At 50.4% G+C, this 26,151-nt stretch overlaps 1 protein-coding gene across 1 annotated transcript in view; it reads right to left on the bottom strand.

Annotated features, from left to right (window-relative positions):
* Positions 1-26,151, bottom strand: part of KANK2 (KN motif and ankyrin repeat domains 2) — a 48,951-nt gene that overhangs the window by 12,565 nt on the left and 10,235 nt on the right. The window contains exons 2-3 of the mRNA XM_077329986.1: positions 23,665-23,826; positions 1,368-1,486 (exon numbers count right to left, since the gene is read on the bottom strand). Coding sequence (XP_077186101.1) covers positions 1,368-1,404 — 37 coding nt within the window. The 5' untranslated portion in view covers positions 1,405-1,486; positions 23,665-23,826. The remainder of the gene's footprint in view (positions 1-1,367; positions 1,487-23,664; positions 23,827-26,151) is intronic.

Below are 26,151 nucleotides of genomic sequence, written 5' to 3'. Positions count from 1 at the left end.
GGATAGATGGATAGATGGATAGATGGATAGATGGATAGATGGATAGATGGATAGATGGATAGATAGATAGATAGATAGATAGATAGATAGATAGATAGATAGATAGATAGATAGATAGATAGATAGATAGATAGATAGATAGATGCTGCTTTTTGGCAACATATGATAGGACCGGGGGAAATAATGTTGAACTATGAGGAAAGGAGGAATGTAAACTAGTTCTGCATGTAGTGCTTTAAGTCAGGAGCAACTGGAGTGTTTACAGACATTCTTTGGCATTACTGCATTTCCCCCCAACAAACAGAGGACATTTTTGTTCAAGTGAAGCAGACCTCTTTCAGTAACAAGTGGGGGAAGTCCTCAAATTTATCCTTTTAGAAAACAAATACACCACTTTCCAAAAACATGCTTAGAGCAGGTCACTAAGTAAAAGCAGGCTAATAATAAACGCAACAAGCTATAAAATTCCAAATTTCTGCTTTTCTATCAAATCAATATAATCTGAAAATGTACAGAGTTGGAAGAAGAGTTGGTTCTTATATGCTGCTTTTCTCTACCCAAAGGAGTCTCAAAGGGGCTTACAGTCACCTTCCCATTCCTCTCCCCACATCAGACACCCTGTGATGTGGGTGAGGCTGAGAGAGCCCTGAGATTCCTGCTCGGTCAGAACGGCCTTATCAGTGCTGTGTTGAGCCCAAGGTCACCCAGCTGGCTGCATGTGGGGGAGCGCAGAATCGAACCTGGCAAGCCAGATGAGAAGTCCGCACTCCTAAGCAACACATAGATGGGCATTAACTCTCTGGTGACCAATTTCCAGTGATGCCCTTGCCTCAATCAGATGCTAAACCAAACTCCAGGAATCTCCCAGAAGCAGCATGAACTCTTTCTGGTTAGCCTGTTTTGGCTAATCAGCTGCTCATTTTATTATCAATATATTGTTGCCTGATTGGCTATGAGTGCAAGGCAAACGTTGCTTGAGTGCCCCCAGAGTGCTGTTCCTCTTCTGATTTGGTATGGCTCTGAGTTCTGGGTGCCCAGGAAGAGCAGAGTGCGGCTGCTGCCCTTGCGTGCTCAGCGGTTGGACTTCCAAGATGGGACTCGGCTATTGGGCCTTCAGAAACACCAAGACAACGCCAAGCTTAACATTGGACAAGGCAGTCGGGCATTGCACTAACTCAGCGGGACTTTATGAGCCTTGGATGACACTATCCATAAAGAAACTAGGACCCTGCCTCCAGCCCATTTCCCCTACCCACTCCTGCCCCTGCTCCACCTCAGCCCCATGGAGCTTCCCTGCGGTGGAACTCAAAGCCAGGGCAGAGATCTCAAAGCAAGCCCCCACTCTGCTGGTGTATTTGAACACCCACCTGGGAAGCCCGTCTCCATATGCAGAACTTGTGCCATTCTTCAACCCGGGCTCGGATTCAGGGAGAGCATTCAAAACAGCTGGACAATCTTCTTGGTGCAAGGAGGGAGATCACACAGCCTGCAAAAAGGGGCACAGGTTTAGATGTACAGGTACCCAAAGGTGGCCAGGGAGGCCCTTCAATGCACAAGGAGGAAAATTGGCTGCTAGCCTCCATCGTTATTTCCGGTTCACAGGTCAAACCAACACAGGTCAAGCCAGGCATGCGGCTACCCATAAAGCTTTGCATGGCAGAAATAGGCCAAATGGCAAATGCTATATGATGTCAGGATCCTCAGCCAAAGGTCTCCTGACTGTCACAGGAGTAATGCAATCCTTTGCACAGAAGGGCAGGGCAGGGCAGGGCAGGGCATTCATCCTGCCTGAGCACAGCTGGAACGAAGAATGGAATCACATCTGGACCAGTGGCAGGTCTAATTAGCTATTTTGCATTGTTTCACCTTAGTCTCTTCGTGGTGCTTCTAGCAGGTTCCTTCTGTCTTTGGTAACTGGCACATCAATCTCCCATTAACAGAGAGTCCTCCACACATCGACTCCCTATCCCAACGAGAATGCAAAAGAAGTCCCTCGCCTAAATCCCGTCACTGGCCCTGGAAGTACCCCTAAATGGCCCATTACAATTTCTTTATCAGACTAGCTGGCCCATTAACAAATCTCTGGTTCTTTGACATTGCCTTCCTGATTACACCAAGGCTTTGTTTAGGGCTCCCTGCCCGTAGCCCCAAGGTACAAATTTGCTATAGAAAGAGAACAGAGACTCTAATTTGTACAAGACCCAGCTTGCTGAATGGGGTCCTTCTTCTGGAATGGTAAAGCATTGTTTAAACTGATCCAATTCTTCCTCTTTTATACCCAATCATCTCTTTCTTTTCTCTGGTATGTCTGATCAAGATTAAATTGCATGTAGGGTCCCTTTTTATTGGTTTTCAATAAAGCTCCTTTTTATTACAATTGAAAGGGTACAGAGGAGATCGACGAGAATGATCTGGGGCCAAGGGACCAAGCCCTATGAAGATAGGTTGAGGGACTTGGGAATGTTCAGCCTGGAGAAAAGGAGGTTGAAAGGGGACATGATAGCCCTCTTTAAGTATTTGAAAGGTTGCCATTTGGAGGAGGGCAGGATGCTGTTCCCGTTGGGAGAGGACGTGCAGTAATGGGTTTAAACTACAAGTACAACGATATAGGATAGATATCAGAAAAAACATTTTTCACAGTCAGAGTAGTTCAGCAGTGAAATAGGCTGCCTAAGGAGGTGATGAGCTCCCCCTCACTGGCAGGAGGTTGGACTAGATGGCCTGTATGGCCCCTTCCAACTCTATGATTCTATTAATTTCTAGACTTGCCTCTGTCTAAGATCTCTTGCCAGATACTCTCTTCACATACACCGGTGGACTATCATAGAATCATAGAATCTTGTTTGTAAGATCTAGTGTCTAGCTTGTTATTGCCTCTTCCATTGCTTATTAGTCTCCTAGAAAAGCTACTTCCCCTGCCAGTTCGGGAGACGTCAGCTGGGACCGTAGATCTTCCTTTGCGTTGGTTGCAAGGCAAGCAGGGTCCACCAGTCATCATGTGTCACTCTGCCCAGGGGGAGGAAAAAGATAAGGAGACCTTCTGATCAGTGAGCTAAAATCATGCTTGTTATGCTTGCTGTGCATATGTGTGGCGCTGAAATTCTTTGACACTTCAGTAGTCAAACACAGGGTGCAAAGCTATGAAGGCCTCTTTGTGGCAGCATGTTAATCTCCCCCACCCCAACTTCAAGCCCTTCATAAATTAAGCAAGAAATTCCAATTTGTTACATTTTAGGTACATCGGAAGATAGTTTGGTTGCCAATCATATTTAATATTCTCTCTACTGCATGTTTTAGTTGTCTATTTGTCCATGTAGTCATGTATTCAAGCACTTTTCTAGTTGCCAAAACAACTGTAAATATTTCAGCATCTTGACTTAAGAGGGCAGCAGTAGGCCTATCTAATTCCATGGATCTAGCATCTTTTCCTGGTTCTGCAATGACATCAGCTGAGTTTTATGCCATGTGTCTGGATTAACATGGCCTTCTTATATATTATTAAACAACAAAGTGAAATGAGGCATTAAAATATCTGAAAATCATTTCTAAAAATCATTTGAAACCCCGTCAAAACCAAATTCTAAACAATTCATTTTATTACTCTTTCTGTTACTTAATGATCATAGAATCAAGTGACAACCTTTCAAATACTTAAAGAGGGCTATCATGTCCCCTCTCCACCTCCTTTTCTCCAGGCTGAACATTCCCGTCCCTCAACCTATCTTCATAGGGCTTGGTCCTTTGGCCCCAGATCATCCTCTGTACCCTTTCAATTTTAGTGATGCTCTCCTACCAACTGGATTTCAGACCTAGCTGGACAGGAATGTATCTTGTTTATTGAGGAAGGACTCGATCTTTGTAACTGCTCGAAAAAGTCATCAAATTGCTGATTGATACCTTAGTATCATTTTAGACTCCTACTTATTCAAAGTTTCTTTCTTTCTTTCTTTCTTTCTTTCTTTCTTTCTTTCTTTCGCACCTTGCCCATAGTTGAGATTTTTATTACTAAAACTCATAGTAAGTTTGATTAAGATATGCTAATGTTATCAGTCCAGCCTGGACCTTTTACAAGCACCCTATGTGTGTCAACCAGTTCTCGATCCACCTAACAGTAACAGGACCCAGACCGCATTTTACCAACTTGCCAATAAAAATATCATGCTGAACCTTATAAAAAAACCTTACTGAAATCAAGATCAACAACATCCACAGCACCCCCCTGACAAAGCGACTGAGCTGTGCTGAGCTGAGCTGAGCTGTGGGGGGATAGTGCTTATAGGGCTGGTTTACAGGGGAGGGGTCTCTAAGCAGGGAGGCCAGCGGCTGCACGCTCTTACATACAGCTCTCCAGATCATACCCAAAGGTGGGAATGGCTTAGAACAGGCAAGCAGCACATTCCTGCTGACGTACACATAAACCTGCCTAAAATGCTCGCTCTGTATGGACAACAGCTGATTCCCTTCATTTGTGCAACAACGAAAATTGCCTGTAGCTGAAATACGACACTCAGACTGGTCTGGGCTCTCTTTAGAGTAGCTGCATGCTTGCCAGGCTAAGCACAGCACTTTGTTTAGATCTTTCTTTCCCCATTTGCCTCCATTTCAGCCACTGAACAGCCACCCACCACTGTGAGAAGAGAAGAAGACCCAAGCTCATCCCCCAGCAAGCATCCAGGGCAGGGAGAGGATGAGAATCTCCCCAGTCCCCTTTACTGCACACTGCAGCAGAGGAAGGCTGCTCTGGTGGAGAGTAGCAGTGGTTAAGAGCAGCAGCTTCTAATCTGGTGAACGGGATTTGATTCTCCATTGGTTATTTATTTATTTATTTGCTTACAAATGTTTAGGCTGCTGCTCCCAGAACAACCAGCTTGTGGTGGTTTACATAACTCTAAAAACCCCATAAAACAATAAAACATCCAAATCTCTGAACCTCTGTCCATTATTTTTGACACTTCTTGGAGAACAGGTGAGAGACCAGATGATTGGAGGTGGGTGAATGTTGTCCCCATCTTCAAGAAAGGGAAAAAGGAGGTTCCGGGTAACTACCGACCCGTCAGCTTGACCGCTGCAGCTGGCAAAATTTTGGAACAAAACATCAGTCAGTCCTTGAGCAGCTGGAACAAAGAGCTGTTATTTCTAAGAGCATACTAAACTGGGAGGGGCAGCAAACACGACAGAAGACAGAAGCAGGATACAGGATGATCTTTCAGCATTCCACAGGGCCTGCAAAATGGAGCTCTTCCGCCAGGTTTATCGTTGAGGCTGGGGGGCAAGGAAGATCATGCCCCCCCCATTGGAGTGGCAGTAGCGACTGTTATCGGCACCCTCTGTGCACCTTTCCCCACCGGAATTAGTATTCGGAGGTTTTGGAGGCCGGGAGTTTGGTTTTTTTACGCCGCAGTATTTTTGTTTTTATGGGGCTGTTTATTCTATTGTGGATTTTAAATTGGTTTTAAGAGTTTGTATGGGGTTTTTATGAATGTTGTAACCCACCTCGAGCTTTTGGGAGGAGGCGGGTAAGAAATTAAATAATAATAATAATAAATAATAATCTTGATATGCTTGAGAACTGGTCTCAACTGACTCCTGGGGGCCAACATGGCTGCTCTTTGAAAGCCTTCTGAGTTGGCCCTCGTAGACTTCATGGTTCTACAGGAGAAGAGGCAAAGAAAACTCTCAGTCAGAATCGTGAAGTGACTGGCTCACAGTTGCACGGACTCCCAGGCAGGCTTGGTGGACCACTCTCTTCAGAATTTAACAGCTGTTTGTTTGTGGGGGGGAGGCAGCCTCCCCATAGCCTGGATTTCCTCCATCTCTCTGTAACTGCTGGCATGCGGCAGTTCTTCTAGCCCCAGCTCTCAGTTTTGCCAAGTTTCAGGCACAACCATTCACACACACACAGCCTCCTGGCTCTTCTTCGTTGTATTCCCAGAACAGCTGAGTACAAATCATGTCTTCAGTTGCCGGTCCCGGGAAGCCTCTGAGCCAGGGGCACATGCAGGCCAGGGCATGGCTGGCAACGCAGCTGCTGGGAACAAGGCCTGCTGCTGCGCAGGCGGCAGCCTCCATGTTGCTCGCACACTGCTGTGAATGCAGAGGCACCCCCCCCGCCCGCCCGCCCGGAGAGCATCCCCCCTGGAGCCTCCTAGGCATTCTGCTGCCATCCGCTACTTGGGGGCTGCAATCTCCCCCACCCTACTACCAGAGAATATTATTGGAGGCTTTATAAATGACATAGCAAAGGTTGGATACACACTTTTCTTGGCTGCTTTAGGATGCTTAGGGCTGATCCTGCGTTGAGCAGGGGGTTGGACTAGATGGCCTGTATGGCCCCTTCCAATTCTATGATTCTGTGATTCTGTGATTCTGTGAATGCCTACGTTACCAATTTTCTAAAAGCCCTCAAAAATCCCAGCCAGTGGCATTGTAGGGACTGTGGTAACCGTGATGGCATCCTAACTGCACCCATGTGGGCACCGGAGAAAACACGCTCCAACCACCCCTTCTTCCCTCAGGGCTCAGAGTAAAGCGGGTAAAGAGAAGAGCCTCAGGAAGATGGGGGGGAGGGGGACTGGAAAGAGGGAAATTAGATTGGGACATCATGTGGATCCTTCTCCCCCCTCCCCCTCCAAAGGCAGAGGAAAACCTCCACATGGAAGCAGCCCAAATCAGCCATGGGATGGATTTTTCCAGCAGTCCAGCCAGGCGGCTCCTAGCAAAATTCCATGTGGTCCCGTCACGCTCTCTCTCTCCTGGAGAGTCTGAGGCCGGCAGGGGAGTGAGGCTGAGTCACGATTACAGAGTTCATGCTTCCAAACCGTGTTACACATGATCCGCAAGCATCTGATTCCATGCCGGGTGCTTCAGCGCAAGATGTCATTTCCTTCGGACATGAAAGAGAAGATGCGGGATGGGCACAAACCTAACAATTCGGTTTCGGTTTTGGATTCAGGGTGGTTCTCGAATTGAATCTTAAACTGAACCAAGCTGGAATTTCCCTGAACCAAATGAGCCAGTTTGGATCCCACCAACCCTTCCGCGGGAGGAGGGGGCACCCAGGAAGGGGTGGTCTGCTTGGCCTCCAGTGCTGTGCCATGCTGTGCCTCCCCCTGGACCCAGAGGGCCGCCTGCCTAGGAGGAGACCCCTGCCCAGACTCCTGGGCACAGCTGGTGAACTCCCAGTTGAGACTGGGGCAGCTGTGTGCTTAATGGTCCCCTTCAGCAAGAAGTAATGCAGAGTTCTACATCTGGGTCACACAAATGAGAAGCAGGCCTACTGGAGGGGAGAGGCCCTTCTGGGCAGCAGGGGGGGTGTGAACAGGATCTTGGGGGGCTTGTGGACTGTAAGGGCTTGGGCTGTATCAACAGAAGCATCACATCAAAACCACAAGAGGTCATAGTCCCACAACACACCACACTGGTCAGATCCCACCAGGAGTACCGTGTGCAGTTCTGGGGGCTTCACCTCAAAAAGGACGTGGATAAATTGAGAGGGGGCAGAGGAGAGGGACAAGGAGGATCTGGGGGTACCTGAGGACCAAGCCTTAAGAGGAAAGGCTGAGGAGCTGGGCAATGTTCAGCCTGGAGAAAAGGAGGCTGAGAGGGGACAGGAGGGCTCTCTTGAAATATTTGAAAAGTTGTCGCTTCAAAAAGGGCAGGACATGAAGTAATGGGTTTAAACTATGTCTATAATGATATCGACTAGATATCAGGGAAAAAATTCACAGTGAGAGTAGTTCAGCAGTGGAATAGGCTGCCTAAGGAGGTGGTGAGCTCCCCCTCACTGGCAGTCTTCAAGCAGCAGCTGGACAGGTCCTTCACCTGGATGCTTGAGGCCGATCCTACACTGAGCAGGGGGTGGACTAGATGGCCTTCATGGCCCCTTACGACTCTAGGATTCTAAAAGTCTAGTTCAGCAGAGGGATGGACTGCCTAAGGAGGTGGGGAGCTCCCCTCACTGGCAATCTTCAAGCAGCAGCTGGGCAGATCCTTCTCCTGGATGCTGGAGGCTGATCCTGCACTGAGCAGGGGGTGGGACTGGATAGCCTTCATGGCCCCTTCCCACTCTAGAATTCTAAAAGTCTAGTCCAGCAGTGGGATGGGCTGCTTAAGGAGGTGGGGAGCTCCCCCTCACTGGCTGTCTTCAAGCAGCGGCTGGACAGATCCTTCTCCTGGATGCTTGAGGCTGATCCTGCACTGAGCAGGGGGCTGGACTAGATGGCCTTCATGGGCCCTTCCCACTCTAGGATTCTAAAAGTCTAGTTCAGCAGTGGGATGGACTGCCTAAGGAGGTGGGGAGCTCCCCCTCACCTCCTCCCCCTCAGGGGGTGGGACTGGATGACCTGGATGGCCACTTCCCACTCTAGGATCCTATGAGTCTAGTTCAGCAGTGAAACGGGCTGCCTCAGGAGGTGGGGAGCTCCCCCTCACTGGCTGTCTTCAAGCAGTGGCTGGACAGATTTATATCTTTGCAGAAAGGCTTAGTGCCTATTTTACATCTGTTTTTTCCCACAGGTCAAAGTGTTTAGGCACATCTAGAGATGACCGTAGCCAAAGGATAGTGTCTGGGTGGCAGGTTAACATGGATAGAGAGGTTGTTGAGAGGCATTTAGCTGCACTGGATGAGTTCAAATCCCCTGGGCCAGATGAAATGCACCCGAGAGTGCTCAAAGAACTTTCCGGAGAACTTGCACAGCCCTTGTCCATCATCTTCGGGACCTCTTTAAGGACTGGAGATGTCCCGGAGGACTGGAAGAGAACAAACGTTATTCCGATCTTCAAAAAAGGGAGGAAGGATGACCCGGGAAACTACAGACCAGTGAGTCTGACCTCTGTTGTGGGGAAGATAATGGAGCAGATATTAAAGGGAACGATCTGCAAACATCTGGCGCACAATTTGGTGATCCAAGGAAGTCAGCATGGATTTGTCTCCAACAGGTCCTGCCAGACCAACCTGGTTTCCTTTTTTGACCAAGTAACAGGTTTGCTGGATTAGGGAAATTCGGTTGATGTCATTTACTTGGATTTTAGTAAAGCTTTTGACAAGGTTCCCCATGATGTTCTGATGGATACGTTGAAGGACTGCAATCTGGATTTTCAGATAGTTAAGTGGCTAGGGAATTGGTTAGAGAACCACACTCAAAGAGTTGTTGTCAATGGTGTTTCATCAGACTGGAGAGGTGGGTAGCGGGGTACCTCAGGGCTCGGTGCTCGGCCCGGTACTTTTTAACATATTTATTAATGATCTAGATGAGGGGGTGGAGGGACTACTCATCAAGTTTGCAGATGACACCAAATTGGGAGGACTGGCAAATACTCCCGAAGATAGAGACAGAGTTCAACGAGATCTGAACACAATGGAAAAATGGGCAAATGAGAACAAGATGCAATTTAATAAAGATAAGTGTAAAGTTCTGCATCTGGGTCAGAAAAATGAAAAGCATGCCTACTGGATGGGGGATACGCTTCTAGGTAACACTGTGTGTGAACGAGACCTTGGGGTACTTGTGGATCGTAAACTAAACATGAGCAGGCAGTGTGATGTAGCGGTAAAAAAGGCAAATACCATTTTGGGCTGTATCAACAGGGGCATCACATCAAAATCACAAGATGTCATAGTCCCATTGTATACAGCACTGGTCAGACCACACCTGGAGTACTGTGTGCAGTTCTGGAGGCCTCACTTCAAGAAGGACGTAGATAAAATTGAAAGGGTACAGAGGAGAGCAACGAAGATGATCTGGGGCCAAGAGACCAAGCCCTATGAAGATAGGTTGAGGGACTTGGGAATGTTCAGCCTGGAGAAAAGGAGGTTGAGAGGGGACATGATAGCCCTCTTTAAGTATTTGAGAGCCTCTTGTGGCGCAGAGTGGTAAGGCAGTGACATGCAGTCTGAAGCTCTGCCCATGAGGCTGGGAGTTCGATCCCAGCAGCCGGCTCAAGGTTGACTCAGCCTTCCATCCTCCCGAGGTCGGTAAAATGAGTACCCAGCTTGCTGGGGGGTAAACGGTAATGACTGGGGAAGGCACTGGCAAAGCACCCCGTATTGAGTCTGCCATGAAAACGCTAGAGGGCATCACCCCAAGGGTCAGACATGACTCGGTGCTTGCACAGGGGATACCTTTACCTTTAAATATTTGAAAGGTTGTCACTTGGAGGAGGGCAGGATGCTGTTTCTGTTGGCTGCAGAGGAGAGGACACGCAGTAATGGGTTTAAACTTCAAGTACAACGATATAGGCTAGATATCAGGAAAAAAAGTTCAGCAGTGGAATAGGCTGCCTAAGGAGGTGGTGAGCTCCCCCTCCCTGGCAGTCTTCAAGCAAAGGCTGGATACACACTTTTCTTGGATGCTTTAGGATGCTTTGGGCTGATCCTGCGTTGAGCAGGGGGTTGGACTAGGTGGCCTGTATGGCCCCTTCCAACTCTATGATTCTATGATTCTATGATTCTTGAGGCTGATCCTGCCTTGAGTAGGGACCTGCATGGCCCCTTCCCACTCTTAGGATTCTATGAATCCCTTGGGGGCTGGGCAGGAGGGGGCTGGGGTGCAGCTATGAGGAGGGCAAAAATTACATTTGGCTGAGACCAGACGTAATCAACAGCGACCGAAGGGCCCCTGCTCGCCCCCCGCCCCCCCTCAGAATTCCACCAATAAGCCCTGGACCTATTTGTACTGTTACATTGTTGTATTGTTATATGTTACACTGTTATCTGGTTACAACTATTATTATAAGGTTATTCACATGTTTTTACAGACCGTTTTATGTATTGTTCCTTGTTCTTATGTAAACCGCCTTGAGCCTCCGGAGAGGGCGGTATATAAGTATGATAAGTATGATATATAAATAAAAGAAGGCCCCCCCAGTCATTTTCTTTTGGCAACAGGGGTGCTCCCAGGGTCAAATAGGAATGGAGTGGACAGGAGTCAGAGCTCTGAGCGAGTGATTGGTGTGGGCTCGGTCTGGGGGGTACCTCAGAAATGGGGGGTTTCTCAGAAATGTCAACCAATCATGGGACATTGTGAGGCTGGCAACAGAATCGCGACCACATGTTTTCTCTTGAGGCCTCTCTTTGTTGATGGGTAACCTGGTAGCTTCCATTCTCTAGCATTCTTTGCCCATTCAAGTGGGTTGCCGTCTTGGTCGGAATTAGCGCAACAAAAATAGAGTCCAATCAGGCACCTTTAAGACCAACAGATCTATTTGAGGCGTGAGCTTTCGAGAGCATGCACTCTTCCTCAGACTAAATGAACAACCATCAAAACTGTGGAGATAGAAGGCAAAAGCAAATTGTGGCAAATTAGAAAACTGTGTCATAATATCCAAATTAAGCCATATGATGCGATGTGATAATTCTTTGCTAAAACAGCTAATCAGTCCTTTTGAGTTCAGTTGTAGTTCAAAAAAACTTTGGAAAAATAAAACTGTCCACATTAATGGCAGACACTTCCCCAATTGTTAAAAGAGACCCTCTGTCTGCACCCAAGCATGGAAGCAACCCTGCATGTTACAAGCTGTGCTGGCAGGTATCTGGTCCTGAGACCAGAGAGAGCCAGTTTGGTGTAGTGGTTAAGAGTGCAGACTTCTAATCGATTCTGCACTCCCCCACATGCAGCCAGCTGGGTGACCTTGGGCTCGCCATGGCACTGATAAAACTGTTCTGACCAGGCAGGAATATCAGGGCTCTCTCAGCCTCACCCACCTCACAGGGTGTCTGTTGTGGGGAGAGGAAAGGGAAGGAGACTGTAAGCTGCTTTGAGACTCCTTCAGGAAGAGAAAAGCGGCATATAAGAATCACAGAATCATAGAGTTGGAAGGGGAACATACAGGAAGTCGAACCCGGCATGCCAGATTAGAAGTCCGCACTCCTAACCACTACACCAAACTGGAAGCAACCAGAGCTATTCAGAAAGCGACTTTGGCAAGAAAAAAAAAAGCTAGAAAAACTGGCCCCTCCTAGGCCACCACTGAGCAGGCAGCTTTGGCTCCCCACCCCCACACAGGGCCATTAGCAGAGATGGACAGAAGCCACTGCCAGAAAGGGTGGGGGGATATCCTGGCCCCAGGGGCAGGGGGCTTCCTGTGCAGCTCCAAAGCAGAACACACACACAACAAGCGTCCAGTGCAAAAGGAAAACAAATGCTTTCAAAAATAGCAGCAAAGACTGGATGGGCAGAAGCCCTGCGCTTTTGAGACAAAAAACAAAAACAAAACTCAATTAAGTGCCAGCCCCCTGACAATCAGCTGGGAGGCAGCCCTAAGCCACAGAGAGGGGGCAAAGGGACAAGTCACAGTTGGGTAGTGGGGACAGGGGCTCAGATCTGCTGTGACAGTCATGGAAAGCGAGCAGCCAACTCTATTGGAAAGCGAGCAGCCAGTTCCAAGACTTTCCTTGCAAACCCCCCATATTTTCGGACAAGCTTGGTGCACACTATGTTGGGGAAGGCTGGGAGGTTTGAGCCACTTTGATTCTATGAGTCACAGAATCATAGAGCTGGAAGAGAACTCCAGCGTAATCTAGTCCAACCCTTTGCACAATGCAACTACCTGCCTACCCACAGTTACCCCAATTTCACACCCAGGTGATACCCCCAATCAAAAATCTCCAGAATCCAGCCTGTCCTGGAGGAAATTCATCTACCATCCCACAGTGGCAATCAGCAATTCCCTGGGTGTGCAAGGAAGGGCCACAAGAGACAAACACTGGCACATCCCTTCCTGTCCACCCACTCCCCATCTGCCTAAGTTCATAAAACCTTATCAAACACCTTATTGAAATTAAGGTATATAATGTCCACAGCATTCCCCTGATCCAGCAAGATAGTAACTTTCTCGAAAAAAGAGATGTTTCATCTGAGATGGCTTGTTCTTGAGAAAGCCATGCTGACTTTTAGTAATTACAGCCATCTGCTGTAGCTGCTCCATGACCAACTGTTTGATGATTTGTTCTAAAATTCTGCCAGCTATAGACGTCAAACTGAAATGTCGGTAGTTACCTGGATCCTCCTTTTTCTCTCTATGGGCATTGGTTATTTGTTTATATTCTTCCTTGTTTATATTCTTCCTTGGAGACTTGTCTTTGCAGTAGCATGTGCAAAAAGGTTCTAGGAGTCTTAGTAGACCATACATTGAACATGAGTCAGCAGTGTGACTCAGTGGCTAAGAAGGCAAATGGGATACAATGGGACTATGATATCTTGTGATTTTGTTGTGATGCTCCTGTTGATATAGCCCAAAATGGTATTTGTCTTTTTAACCGCTGCATCACACTGCCTGCTCATGTTTAGTTTACAATCCACAAGTACCCCAAGGTCTCGTTCACACACAGTGTTACCTAGAAGCGTATCCCCCATCCAGTAGGCATGCTTTTCATTTTTCTGACCCAGATGCAGAACTTTACACTTTTCTTTATTAAATTGCATCTTGTTCTCATTTGGCCATTTTTCCATTGTGTTCAGATCTCGTTGAACTCTGTCTCTATCTTCTGGAGTATTTGCCAGTCCATGGCTTGTATGGCCCCTTCCAACTCTATGATTCTATGACTTCTATAATGCCTATCAGATTATAGGCTCCTTCCTTTATTGGGACTTCTAGCTCTTCCTGCTTGTTTCCCACAAATTTATTTATAATTACATATATTGACTGCCACTTCCAGTCCCTGCTGGCTCATGGCAGTTTACAAAATTTATAAAACCATATAAAATACAATTACAAGAGAAAAAAAATATACAACCCTATAATTGGCAGTAAAACCCCATCTAAAAACTCCCCACCCTTCCTGCCCACACTAGACTGCAGCACACACAGCCCCACACCATCAATTCAGGGAGGGGGATGTAACTCCTGCCCAATATCCAGAACATAAGGGCCTATGCAGGGCCTATAAGGGAGGGAACCAATCTTCCTAGCCTGGCCTCAACAAAGAGCCCGGTGGAAGAGCTCCATTTTACAGGCCCCGTGGAACTGTGCAGTATCGTTGGTTCCCACGTGAACGAGCAGGAAGGGACATCTGTCTGTGGGCTTTGCTAGTCTTTCCACCCTTTCCGTGACATCCTCGATTCTCGTGCCAGGCAGACAGCGTCCCTCCCGAGAGAACAAGTCTTTGGCTTCTACTCCGCTCAGTAGGGAATGGTGCACGTCGCCCAGTCCTAATGTGCTGAGGAGCAGGAGAGCTCACCCCCTCATCCGCAGGGGCCTGTGGAACATCTTCTGAGCTTCGGGGGAGCTGGGGGAACAGCCCTTGTCCCTGAGGTCCAGAGTCACTATGTATGGGCCGATCCTGGAAACGATTTCTGAGTGCCAGAGGGGCAGACACCTCTAGGTGACGTTCTTCCACCCGCTGCCCTCGGGTATTGGGTTCTCCTCTAACTGATGAGACACCTTTCCCTCCTCTCCCAATTGCCCTCCAAAAATGCTCCTTTGTGAGAATTTCTCGCCCTCCTGTCTAGAGCCTAGCGTGCACAGGGGTTCTTCTAGCTTCTGTGCCTTCTCCTCCAGGAGCTCCACTAACTTGCCCTTGGTGCAAGTGTATTTAAAGTTACCCTGAGGTAAAACTGCAAACATGGCACAGACAGTGCATGTCATGGCCTCAGGTCCATCGCCCGCTATGCTGCCCCGATCCATTGCGGGAAGAACCAGACCGGAACACGGACAGAGTCCCCTGGCTTGATCCACAAACCAAGAGCCTTTAGCTCTTGGCTCCCCTTTCAGGGCTGGGCCCAGAGGAAAGCCCACACCTCTGCTGACTTCGCCTTCCCCACCACCCATCTGGACCAAGCTCCAAGCTGGCTCAATTGGCCCAAGCTCCAAGCTGGCTCACTTGGAGAGGTCTTTGGGAAATCTTGGTCCAAAAGAGGAAGAACCCTTTTAAGAAAATAGAGAAAGCTGCCCTAGAGCTGCACAGATGGACTTGGGGTCAGAGGGAATGCTGGGCAATGCAAGACATCCTCCGCAGCCCTGGGATGCTCCCGCCTTCACCCTCCCGGCACCGCTGGCTCACTGGGGCACTTGGCCCCGGGTGGGTCCCCAGGCAGGTTCCCCCGACCCACACCTGAAACAACCTCTGGGGAGGAGGATGGGGGCTGGAAGAAGAGGGCAGCGGGGGAGGCAAGAAGCACAGCGGAAGGGGAGGGACAGGACTCTGCTGCCGCAGGCGAAAGTCCTCCAAGAGGGGCAGAGGAGGTTGCCTCCCATGGGGCAGAGCGGGCGCACACAACACAGGAGCCAGTGGCAGTCCCTCAAAAGACGACGGGAAGGCCGACTCTGGCCCTCCCCCCCCCCACTCCACCCTGATATGGAAGCAATTATTTCCAAAAATAAACAAGCTTGCAAAGCGCTGCATGAGAATTTCCTCCTGCTGACAGAGAAATGTTTGCAGTGAAGGGGGAGGAAAGCAGAACGGAGTACCAAGTCCGGTGGGACAGCAGGGAATCAGACAGCCAACCCTTTCCCAGCGTAGGAAGTGGGGGGCGGGGCCGGGGGGGGGGGCGGACTGGCGCAGCAGCCACAGGCACCACTGCCCTATCAGGGGTCCTTTCAGCTGTGGGAGGGGACCATCGTGGGAGGGGGGTCAGCATCTGGCTGGAGGGCCAGACAACGGTCACTCCATCTGCCCGAACCTCAGAGGCAGGAATCCACCCCCTCGGCCTCTCTGCTCTGCGTGGGGCTTGAGGAATAAGTGCCACCTTCTCTGTGGGTGGGGGGGGGGGGTGAGCCTCCACTTCACAAAACCTGGTTCCAACTGGCAGGATGCGGAGTGGGGGGGTCTCAGCCCCCCCCTCACAGGGCTTCAGCCACTTCCTGCCATATCTACAGAGAAGGCATTTGCCCTAGGGCAGTGGTCCCCAACCTTTTTATCACCGGGGACCGGTCAATGCTTGACAATTTTACTGAGGCCCAGAGAAGGTAGACTTTTGCCGAGGAACATTGCCGCCACCGCCGCCTGAGCCCCTGCTCCACTTGCTTTCCCGCCGGTGCCCCTGACTTCCCGCCGCCCGCTGGAGGGTGCTACCAGCAGTAGCTGCGCAGTGCCATGCCGAGGGGGAGCCCCAGCCATGGCAGCCGCTGGAGAGCACCAAAGATGAGCTAGTGGCACAGTAGCAGAGGAGCCCCCGAGGCAGCAGCTGGGGAGGAGGACAAGAAGGAGCCGCGGCCTGGTACTGACTGATCTACAGACCAGTACCGGTCCCCGGACCGGGGGTTGGGGACCACTGCCCTAGGGCATCACAATGTTGACTCCCCTCTGCAAACACAGAAGAAACAGAGGCGAGAGGTAGAAGGGGCAGTCGGGGGCTGCAATGCAAAGTCCAACCAAATATTATTGATCAGACTTCATGGAAAAGCTACCAACATAGCCCTCAGTCGAAGCTTGCACCCCAAGCACAACCAAGGAGGAAACAGAAATTAAACCCTTTAGTGCCCCTGTCCCAGATGGAACCGACCAGATGCCCACACAACAAAGCAGAATCCAATTCTGGAGGCAAAAGTGGGCGAGGAGCACAAAATGAAGCAGGAGAACTCTGTGGCGACCCCAATTTGTTCATTGTAAGCACATGTTTCCAGCAACCCAACAGGCAACTGTATATATGGACCTCACCAGATGGCTAACGCAGACATGGCCTATTCGGAAGCAGAAGATGAAGACGCTCTGTTCACTCTGTCGAAACAAGCCCAGGACGGGCCACGAAGAGCGACTAGATTCTAATGCGGGTCAACTGGCCCACTCCATTGATCCTTCATCCTTCGTTCTGCAGTGGAATAGGCTGCCTAAGGAGGTGGTGAGTGCCCGCTCACTGGAAGTCTTCAAGCAAAGGTTGGATACACACTTTTCTTGGATGCTTTAGGATGCTTAGGGCTAATCCTGCGTTGAGCAGGGGGTTGGACTAGATGGCCTGTATGGCCCCTTCCAACTCTATGATTCTATGATTCTATGATTCTATGATTCTAACTATCATGCTCTTTGACATTTGGCACCATTCACATATTTATCCCTAAGTTATGAAATAAACCTAATTTCCCATTTAAATTTAACGGGATCACACCTTACAGAGCTATATTCCAAGTAAATCACTGGTAGGCAAAATCCCCAAACTCCGTCTCACTTCCTTTGTCCATGTCATGTGATCCCACTCAATGGAGAAAACCATTCTGCTAGGGCTGGTCAGAGGAAAAAGGAAACCAGGTTTACAGAAGGCGCGGTGGCTGGACGCGGTCAAGGTGGACAGACACTGGCCAGAACACTGCATGTGCGGGATCAGGGATCAGGGATCATGGTAGTGGCTGAGCCATAGGATCGCCAAGAGTTGGACATGACTGAATGCCTGACAATATTCCAAGTAAGTTATACATATGTGTGCTTGTTTGTGTGTTTGTCTGTCTGCATGTTCATAGAATCACAGAATCATAGAGTTGGAAGGGGCCATACAGGCCATCTAGTCCAACCCCCTGCTCAGTGCAGGGTCAGCCTCCAGCATCCAGGAGAAGGATCTGTCCAGCCACTGCTTGGAGATGGCCAGTGAGGGGGAGCTCCCCACCTCCTTAGGCAGCCCATTCCCCTGCTGAACTAGACTTCTAGAATCCTAGAGTGGGAAGGGGCCATGCAGGCCATCTAGTCCAACCCCCTGCTCAACGGAGGAGCAGCCTGAAGCATCCTAAAGCACGTTCTTCCTCTCCTGTGCAGATATACCCAGGCAGAATCCTGTGTATCATCTCTGAGGCCCCACCCTCTGAGGCGGCTGTGTGAGGGAAGCAGCGAGGTGAAGGAAGACGCCTTGGGGGCATATAAGTGCCAGCTGTGGAGGAAAGGCAGATCCCGCACACAGTGGTCCACTGAACTGAATGGCCTTGTGCACTAAGGAAATAGCTAGCCCTCATCCATTGCCTCTGAGGTGTGGCATCTCAGTTTCCTGATCAATGCAGAATATATTTAGAGCAGTGGTCCCCACCCCCGGTTTGGAGACCGGTACCGGGCCGTGGATCAGTCGGTACTGGGCCGCAGCTCCTCCTCGTCCTCCACCCTTGCTGCTGCCTTGGGGGCTGCCCTGCCACTCTGCTGCCAGCTCACCTTTGGTGCTCTCCAGCGGCTACCATGACTGGGGCTCCTCCTTGACGTGGCACTGTGCAGCTGCTGCTGGCAGCGGGCAGCTGGAAGTCGGGGACCAGTGGGAAAGCAAGTGGAGCAGGGGCTCAGGCAGTGGCAGCAACATCCCTCAGCAAAAGACTACCTCCCCCCCCCCCCGGGCGTCAGTAAAATTTTCAAGTGTTGACTGGTCCCCGGTGATAAAAAGGTTGGGGACCACTGATCCAGAGAACCAATACCATCCTCTAAAGAGGCAGCCCTGGGCACTTAGGGGGGAGCGAGGCTGCAGGGAGAACTCTGAGGCAACCAGCAGATCATCCTGTTAGCGTCTCACACGAGGAAAGGGATGCTCCGAATCTCTTCACAAGGCCTGTTACCATATATGGAGTGAGAAATGCCAGATGTTCAAGCTGCATTCAGAAAAGGAAGGGGCCCTGGAGATCAGATTGCAAACTGGCGTTGGCCACTGGAGCAAACGGGAATTTCAGAAGAACATCAGCTTATGTCTCCTGGAGACCAGCAGGGTGAAGTAGGGAAGGCTGTGGTGGGCTTCAGAGGCAATGGGCATGCCACAACACCGGATGGTTTTGAGGCACCACTGCATGCTGGGCAAGAGGACGGCACAAGCACAGCCAGAATGACTCCCAATTGGCAAAAGGGTCAGGCGGGGATGTATGGGATATCTCTGTCTCTTCAGTTCGTACGCAGAACCTATAATAAGGAAAGCTGGATTAAGAGCCAGCTTGGTGTAGTGGTTCAGAGCAGTGGCTTCTAATCTGGCGAGCCGGGTTTGATTCCTGCTCCTCCCCCACATGCAGCCAGCTGGGTGACCTTGGGCTCACCATAGCAGTGAGGGAGCTGTTCTGACCAAGCAGTAATTTATGGCTCTTTCAGCCTCACCCACCTCAGAAGGTGTCTGTTGTGGGGAGAGAAAAGGGAAGGTGACTGTAAACCACTTTGAGACTACTTCGGGTAGAGAGAACTGGCATATAAAAAACAACTCCCCTTCTTCAGTAATCTCAGGGCTCTCTCAGCCTCCCCTCCCTCACAGGGTGTCTGTTGTGGGGAGAAGAAAGGGAAGGTGATTGGAAGCCTCTTTGGCCCATTATGCACGGAGTGGAAGGTCTGCATTCGGGGTGGAATGGCGGCGGCTAAAATCACCAATTATGCATGCTGCAGGCGGCAACCAGGCGCAGAGTCAACCTATGCTGCCGAAAAAGCCGCGTTAATGAGATGCGGAAGAAAGTGGAGCTTCCTGGGAACAGGGCGCAACCAGAAGCGGCTCCGGAGTATCTGATACTCTGGGTTTTGCTGGTGTTGCGTTCCGTCCCGTACATAAGCGGTTTGCTTCGCTTCCTCCTCCTCCGCATTCTCCATGCATAATCGGCCTCTGAGACTCCTTCAGATAGAGAAAAGCGGCATATAAGAACCAGCTCATATAACAACCAACTCTTCTTGATTTGGATTTTCAGATAGTCAGGTGGATAGGGAATTGGTTAGAGAACCGCACTCAAAGAGTTGTTGTCAATGGTGTTTCATCAGACTGGAGAGAGGTGAGTAGCGGGGTACCTCAGGGCTCGGTGCTCGGCCCGGTACTTTTTAACATATTTATTAATGATCTAGATGAGGGGGTGGAGGGACTACTCATCAGGTTTGCAGATGACACCAAATTGGGAGGACTGGCCAATACTCCGGAAGATAGAGACAGAGTTCAACGAGATCTGAACACAATGCAAAAATGGGCAAATGAGAACAAGATGCAATTTAATAAAGATAAGTGTAAAGTTCTGCATCTGGGTCAGAAAAATGAAAAGCATGCCTACTGGATGGGGGATACACTTCTAGAAATGGTACAGAGGAGAGCGACAAAGATGATCTGGGGTCAAGGGACCAAGCCCTATGAAGATAGGTTGAGGGACTTGGGAAGCGGCAGGGGCCGTCCAGGCCCGTCGAGGCTGGTCAAGGCTGGTTGCGGTGGAGGTGGGAAGGCGGCTCTGGAGGGGTGGTCGGAGTGCGGTCCTTGCAGTGGCAGGGGTGGGTCAGCATCTCGTCCTGGGGGCGCATGGAGTGGTGGGTGCGGGGCTTGGCAACGGCGCAGGCGGAGGCGCAACGGAGGCAGCATCGACAGCGCCGCAAGGCTGGGCGCATGCGTGGATGCATGTGGCTTTGGAGCGCCGGCTGGGCGAGGCTGTTGGTGTGTCCGTGGCCCTGTCCGCGGACATAGGGAAAGGGCGGCAAGGTGCGCGAAGGGTGAAAGGGTAAGTTGGGGCGAGGAGAAGGGTTGGTGGGCGCCGAATGGACGGCTGGGGTGGCGTTCGGTGTGGGAAGGGCGCGGAGAGGTGGGGTGTGAGAGTCGTCTGGGCAGAGTGGGGGGGAAGCGGCAGGTCCCTGGGGCGGGAAGGGCTGTCGTTGTTGGCCGAAAAAGCTGCTTTCCCAGGCTGCAGTGATGTGGGGCGACGGTCATCCCCGTCCTCGGGCAACTCACCGTGTGGCGGGTGCAGCGGCGAGGATGGCCGCTCAGGAGGACTGGAGAGTCGGCGTCGTGCTGTTGGGAAGACAGGCCAAGTAGTCAATGGCCCTGGAGTGCCACTTGGAGGAGCGAATCAGGAGCCACTTCGCGGCTCCTGATTCGCTCCTCCGAGTTTTTATCCCGGACAGCGTCCGCCCACTTTCCTCCCACTTAGCCCTTTGTTGTTGTTAGGTGCGAAGTTGTGTTTGACCCATCATGACCCCATGGACAATGATCCTCCAGGCCTTCCTGTCCTCTACCATTCCCCGGAGTCCATTTAAGTTTGCACCTACTGCTTCAGTGACTCCATCCAGCCACCTCATTTTCTGTCGTCTCCTTCTTCTTTTGCCCTCAATCGCTCCAAGCATTAGGCTCTTCTCCAGGGAGTCCTTCCTTCTCATGAGGTGGCCAAAGTATTTGAGTTTCATCTTCAGGATCTGGCCTTCTAAGGAGCAGTCAGGGCTGATCTCTAGGACTGACCGGTTTGTTCGCCTTGCAGTCCAGGGGACTCGCAAGAGTCTTCTCCAGCACCAGAGTTCAAAAGCCTCAATTCTTTGACGCTCGGCCTTCCTTATGGTCCAACTTTCGCAGCCATACATTGCAACTGGGAAGACCATAGCCTTGACTAAACGCACTTTTGTTGGCAGGGTGATGTCTCTGCTTTTTAGGATGCTGTCTAGATTTGCCATAGCTTTCCTCCCCAGGAGCAGGCATCTTTCAATTTCTTCGCTGCAGTTCCCATCTGCAGTGATCTTGGAGCCCAGGAAAATAAAATCTGTCACTATCTCAATTTCTTCCCCATCTATTTGCCAGGAATTGAGAGGGCCGGATGCCATGATCTTCGTTTTCCTGATGTTGAGTTTCAAGCCAACTTTTGCACTCTCCTCCTTCACCCGCATCAACAGGCTCTTTAATTCCTCTTCACTTTCTGCCATTAGAATGGTATTATCTGCATATCTGAGGTTGTTGATATTTCTCCCTGCAATCTTGATCCCAATTTGTGACTCCTCTAATCCCGCCTTTCTCAGTACGTGCTCCGCATACAAGTTAAATAGGCAAGGCGACAATATACAGCCTTGCCGAACTCCTTTCTCAATTTTGAACCAATCAGTGATTCCATGTTCAGTTCTCACTGTTGCTTCTTGACCTGCATATAAGTTTCTCAAGAGACAAATAAGATGCTCTGGTATTCCCATCTCTTTAAGAACTTGCCACAATTTGTTGTGCTCCACACAATCAAAGGCTTTAGCATAGTCAATGAAGCAGAAGTAGATGTTCTTCTGGAATTCCCTAGCTTTCTCCATGATCCAGCGTATGTTGGCAATTTGATCTCTAGTTCCTCTGCCTCTTCGAAATCCTGCCTGTAGTTCTGGAAGTTCTCGGTCCACATATTGCTGGAGCCTAGCTTGTAGGATTTTGAGCATCACTTTGCTAGCATGAGAAATGAGTGCAATGATGCGGTAGTTTGAACATTCTTTGGCATTGCCTTTCTTTGGGATTGGAATGTAAACTGACCTTTTCCAATCCTGTGGCCATTGTTGAGTTTTCCAAATCTGCTGGCATATTGAGTGTAGCACTTTTACTGCATCGTCCTTTAAGATTTTGAATAGTTCCAACTGGAATGCTGTCACTACCACTAGCTTTATTGTTGCTCAGACTTCCTAAGGCCCATTTGACTTCACATTCCAGGATGTCTGGCTCCAGGTCAGTAACTACCCCATTGTGGTTATCAGGGATGTTAAGCTCACTCTTGTATAGTTCTTCTGTATAATTTTGCCACCTTTTTAAATCTCTTCTGCTTCTGTGAGGTCCCTACCCATCTTTGCATGAAACGTTCTCTTCATATCTCCAATTTTCTTGAAAAGATCTCTGGTCCTCCCCATACTATTGTTTTCTTCTATTTGTTTGCACTGTTCATTTAAGAAGGCATTCTTATCTCTTCTAGCTTTTCTCTGGAATTCTGCATTCAGTTGGGTGTATCTTTCTCTTTCTCCCTTGCCTTTCACTTAGCCCTTACCCTTTAATTTAATACCGCGGAGCGGTTTACAGATTATTCATTCATTCATTCATTCATTCATTCATTCATTCATTCATTCATTCATTCATTCATTCATTCATTCATTCAATTTCTAGCCCGCCACTCCCAAAATGGCTTGTGGCAGGTTACAACATATATAAAAACCCCAATAAAACTACCCCTAAAACACCAAAGCTACTCAATAAAATACACAAAATGAGTACACAAGGTGGAAACTGCATATAAATAAACCTGCCCCACTGTCAACTGTGGGGGCAGACAAAAGGGGTGGGTTGGTGACCGTTAACCCACCATAAGAGTAACCCGGGCAGGGGTCCAGCTCTTCCTTATCGCGCTGGCCTGTAGAAGCCATGCCGGCTTCCATTCGGATATAATTCATCTGGCCCAGAGGACTTAGTTTCGTTTAAAGAAACTAGTTGTTTATGGACGTCCCCTACAGTGATCCAAGGCCACAACTCCCATCCCTGATCACACGAAATGATGTTAGCACATTGAGCACGATTCCCCTCGCAAGAGAAGACTGAGGAGCAGTCGGACTGGAGCACTTCAGTTCTCTCGTCAGCACCGGCTATAACGACACTTTCTTGGACCTGTTCCTCCCTATGGGTGAGAATCTATTTTCAATTAAATTCCGGGTAAGAGAATCCCCTTTCCCAAGCAGGACAGTGCTGGCCTTGTCACACATCTGCAAATGCAGCTTCCCAACCACGGGGCTGATCCGCCCCCAGGCTGAAAGAAGCGTGGCCTCGTCTCACCACGAGGTACAAGGGGTCAGCCACTCATCCTCTGACAGCCCTGGCCCTGGCCCTGGCCTCTCAGCCCAGCCCAGCAGGGAGGAGCCCTCTCCGTACGGCTCCCGGGCAAGGAGACCAGGCACTTCCTTGGCAAACCTGCTAGAGACGAGAACCCAAGCGGACGGTGTGGGCTCAGCCACCCACTTTGTAGCCACAGCATGGATTTGTCCCCCCCCCCCCCGAGGCAGTGAAACAACCTTCAACTTCGGCTGTCCCGGGAGACTCCTCCTCAGTGCCCGCTGCTCACCCGTCAGTCCGTCAGTCCGTGCCAGGCCTCGCTCGCTTGCTCTGCTGCTGCCGGGGAAGGTGAAGGCCCAGGCTGGTGCTGCTGCTGGTGCTGCTGCTGCTGCAGGTCTCTCTCTTGCGCCATCTCTGCTTTTGCTAGCAGCAGTTTCAGTGATCGGTCAATCTGCCAAAGAAAAGAGACAGGTCATTTTGGCTTTCCACGGGTGGTGCAGAGAGGCCGCACGGATGTTCACGCACTCTCAACTGCCCTCCTGCCACGCTGCCCCCGTCTGTCTGCGCCATTCATCATTGGGCAGGTGAGCCACAAGCCCACTGCCCTCCATGCAGGCCCCGGAGAGAGAGGAGAGAGGCAGCGACCCCTCCTCCACAGGCCTGGGGAAACCAAGGGCTGGCGGGGGCAGGGGGCAGGGGGCAGGGGGCGGGGGAAAGAGTCATGGCGCATGGGGAGCCTGTGGAGTTTGCCCTCGCTTGCCTCTGCACAGGCCCAGGCTCCTTCCAAATGTAGCCATGGGCAACCCTGCTTAGCTTCCAAGATCACAGAATCACAGAGTTGGAAGGGGCCATACAGGCCATCTAGTCCAACCCCCTGCTCTACGCAGGATCAGCCCTAAGCATCCTAAAGCATTCAAGAAAAGTGTGTATCCAACCTTTGCTTGAAGACTTCCAGTGAGGGGGAGCTCACCACCTCCTTAGGCAGCTTATTCCACTGCTGAACTACTCTGACTGTGAAAAGTTTTTTCCTGATATCTAGCCTATATCGTTGTACTTGAAGTTTAAACCCATTACTGCATGTCCTCTCCTCTGCAGCCAAGATCTCATGAGACCTCTCCGGCCAGGGCGGCAACTTTCAAGTGGCTCAGAGGAAACAGTCTGCAAGCGAGAGACACTCCCTGCTCTCCGGACAGCATCGCTTACTGGTCCCCCTGCTGGTCTAAAGCCTGCCCCACCTCTGTTATTGTTATTGTTATTGTTATTGTTATTGTTATTGTTATTGTTATTGCTATTGCTATTGCTATTGCTATTGCTATTGCTATTGCTATTATACTGCCGCTCCCATAGCTGGCTTGGGGCAGTTAACAAAATCCATACAGTGAAAAATCCCCGTAACAGTAAAAACAATAAAAACTATTTACAACGTATAACTATGACAATTAGCAAATAGCGAGTAACAAATGGCGGTGACCCAAAATAACCATCTCCCCTATTCTGAGCATCAGTCAGTATAGATGAAAGCATGAGACAGGATGGAAGGTGAATTTGGGCCTCACCGCAGTCTGGCACTGCCGTTCAACAGGGCCTTGAGGGCATCGGAAGAGCCCTGCAGGGTGTGACCCAGGAGGGGCCATCTAGCCCGCCAGCCTGTTTCATGCAGGGCCAACCGGCTGCCCCAGAGGTGCAGAGGCCAAGGCCCCCCCCTGCTGTTGGCCCTCCTGAGGGTTGCTGCCTCTGAATGGGGCCACCTGGCTAATGCCTCTGACACTCCTGCTCGCCACACATCCCTTCTGAAGCCCTTTCTGAAGTGTTTGTGGCAGGCACTGCATTCCCTGGCAGGGAACTCCTGTCCAAAGGGAGAAGCTCCCACTTTAATCCTCCCTGACGCCGCCATTGTCTAGGCATTTCACCGCCTGCCCCGAGCACCAGGAGGAGGGGAAGGTCTCTCTTATCTGGCTTCTCCACCCCATGCCGAGTGCCACAAACCCCCCACCCCCACCCCGGGTCACGTTTTTCTAAGCTTCCACACGCCTGCTCTTTCGCTGGTCCTCACAGGGCAGGTGTGCCAACCCCTTGGCCACCACAGCTACCGTCTCCCGCCCCCAGCCCCAGCTCTCCTGCCGTTTATGTGTGCCGATTCAGACCCACATCCCTCACTCAGAGACATAAGCCTCTGGTGACTCTCAGGCCACATCCGGGCTTTTGCCTTCGGAGCAGGGAGTGAGACAGTGACCAAATGCAGCGACACTCCCCCCCTCCCCCCCCCCGGCACCAAAGCATGACTTAGATCCCCAGCTGTCTATTCAGAACCCCCCGGGATTCAGACCTGCCCCCTCCCCTTCTCGAATGAACTTGCCACAGGATTTCCTCTGCCCCCACTTCCTTCATTCACTGGATTTATTGGCCGCTCCACCTGACCGCCGTCTTGGGGTGGCTTACAACATCAAGAAGCCATACACAAATTTAAAAGCAATGCCAATTAAGTTCCCATTTTGAAAGAAGGCTCCAGCGTAATCCTAGTTTAGTCTTAATGTCCCAAGTTCAGTTGGGAGGGGAGGTCATTCTGATGTCCGAGGAGCTAGGCTGGCGGAGGGAAGAGCACCGTTCTGAAGGCCCTCTGGATCTTCAGTAGCTCTGGTGAGGCTCAGAGGGCTGCTGGCAGCTCCTCCTCTCAGGCTGGAGCCAGAGCCAAGAAGGCTGAGGCCAAGAGCACTTATTGGCCACCCGCAAGAGAGCAGTCCCTCAGAAATGCAGGGCCCGGATGGCGGAAGGCCCT

Source organism: Paroedura picta, chromosome 3 (genome assembly GCF_049243985.1).
Source record: "Paroedura picta isolate Pp20150507F chromosome 3, Ppicta_v3.0, whole genome shotgun sequence".
In the NCBI taxonomy this organism is placed as follows: Eukaryota; Metazoa; Chordata; class Lepidosauria; order Squamata; family Gekkonidae; genus Paroedura; species Paroedura picta.
Note: the sequence above shows the minus strand (reverse complement) of the source record. Positions and strands in the feature narration are given on the sequence as shown.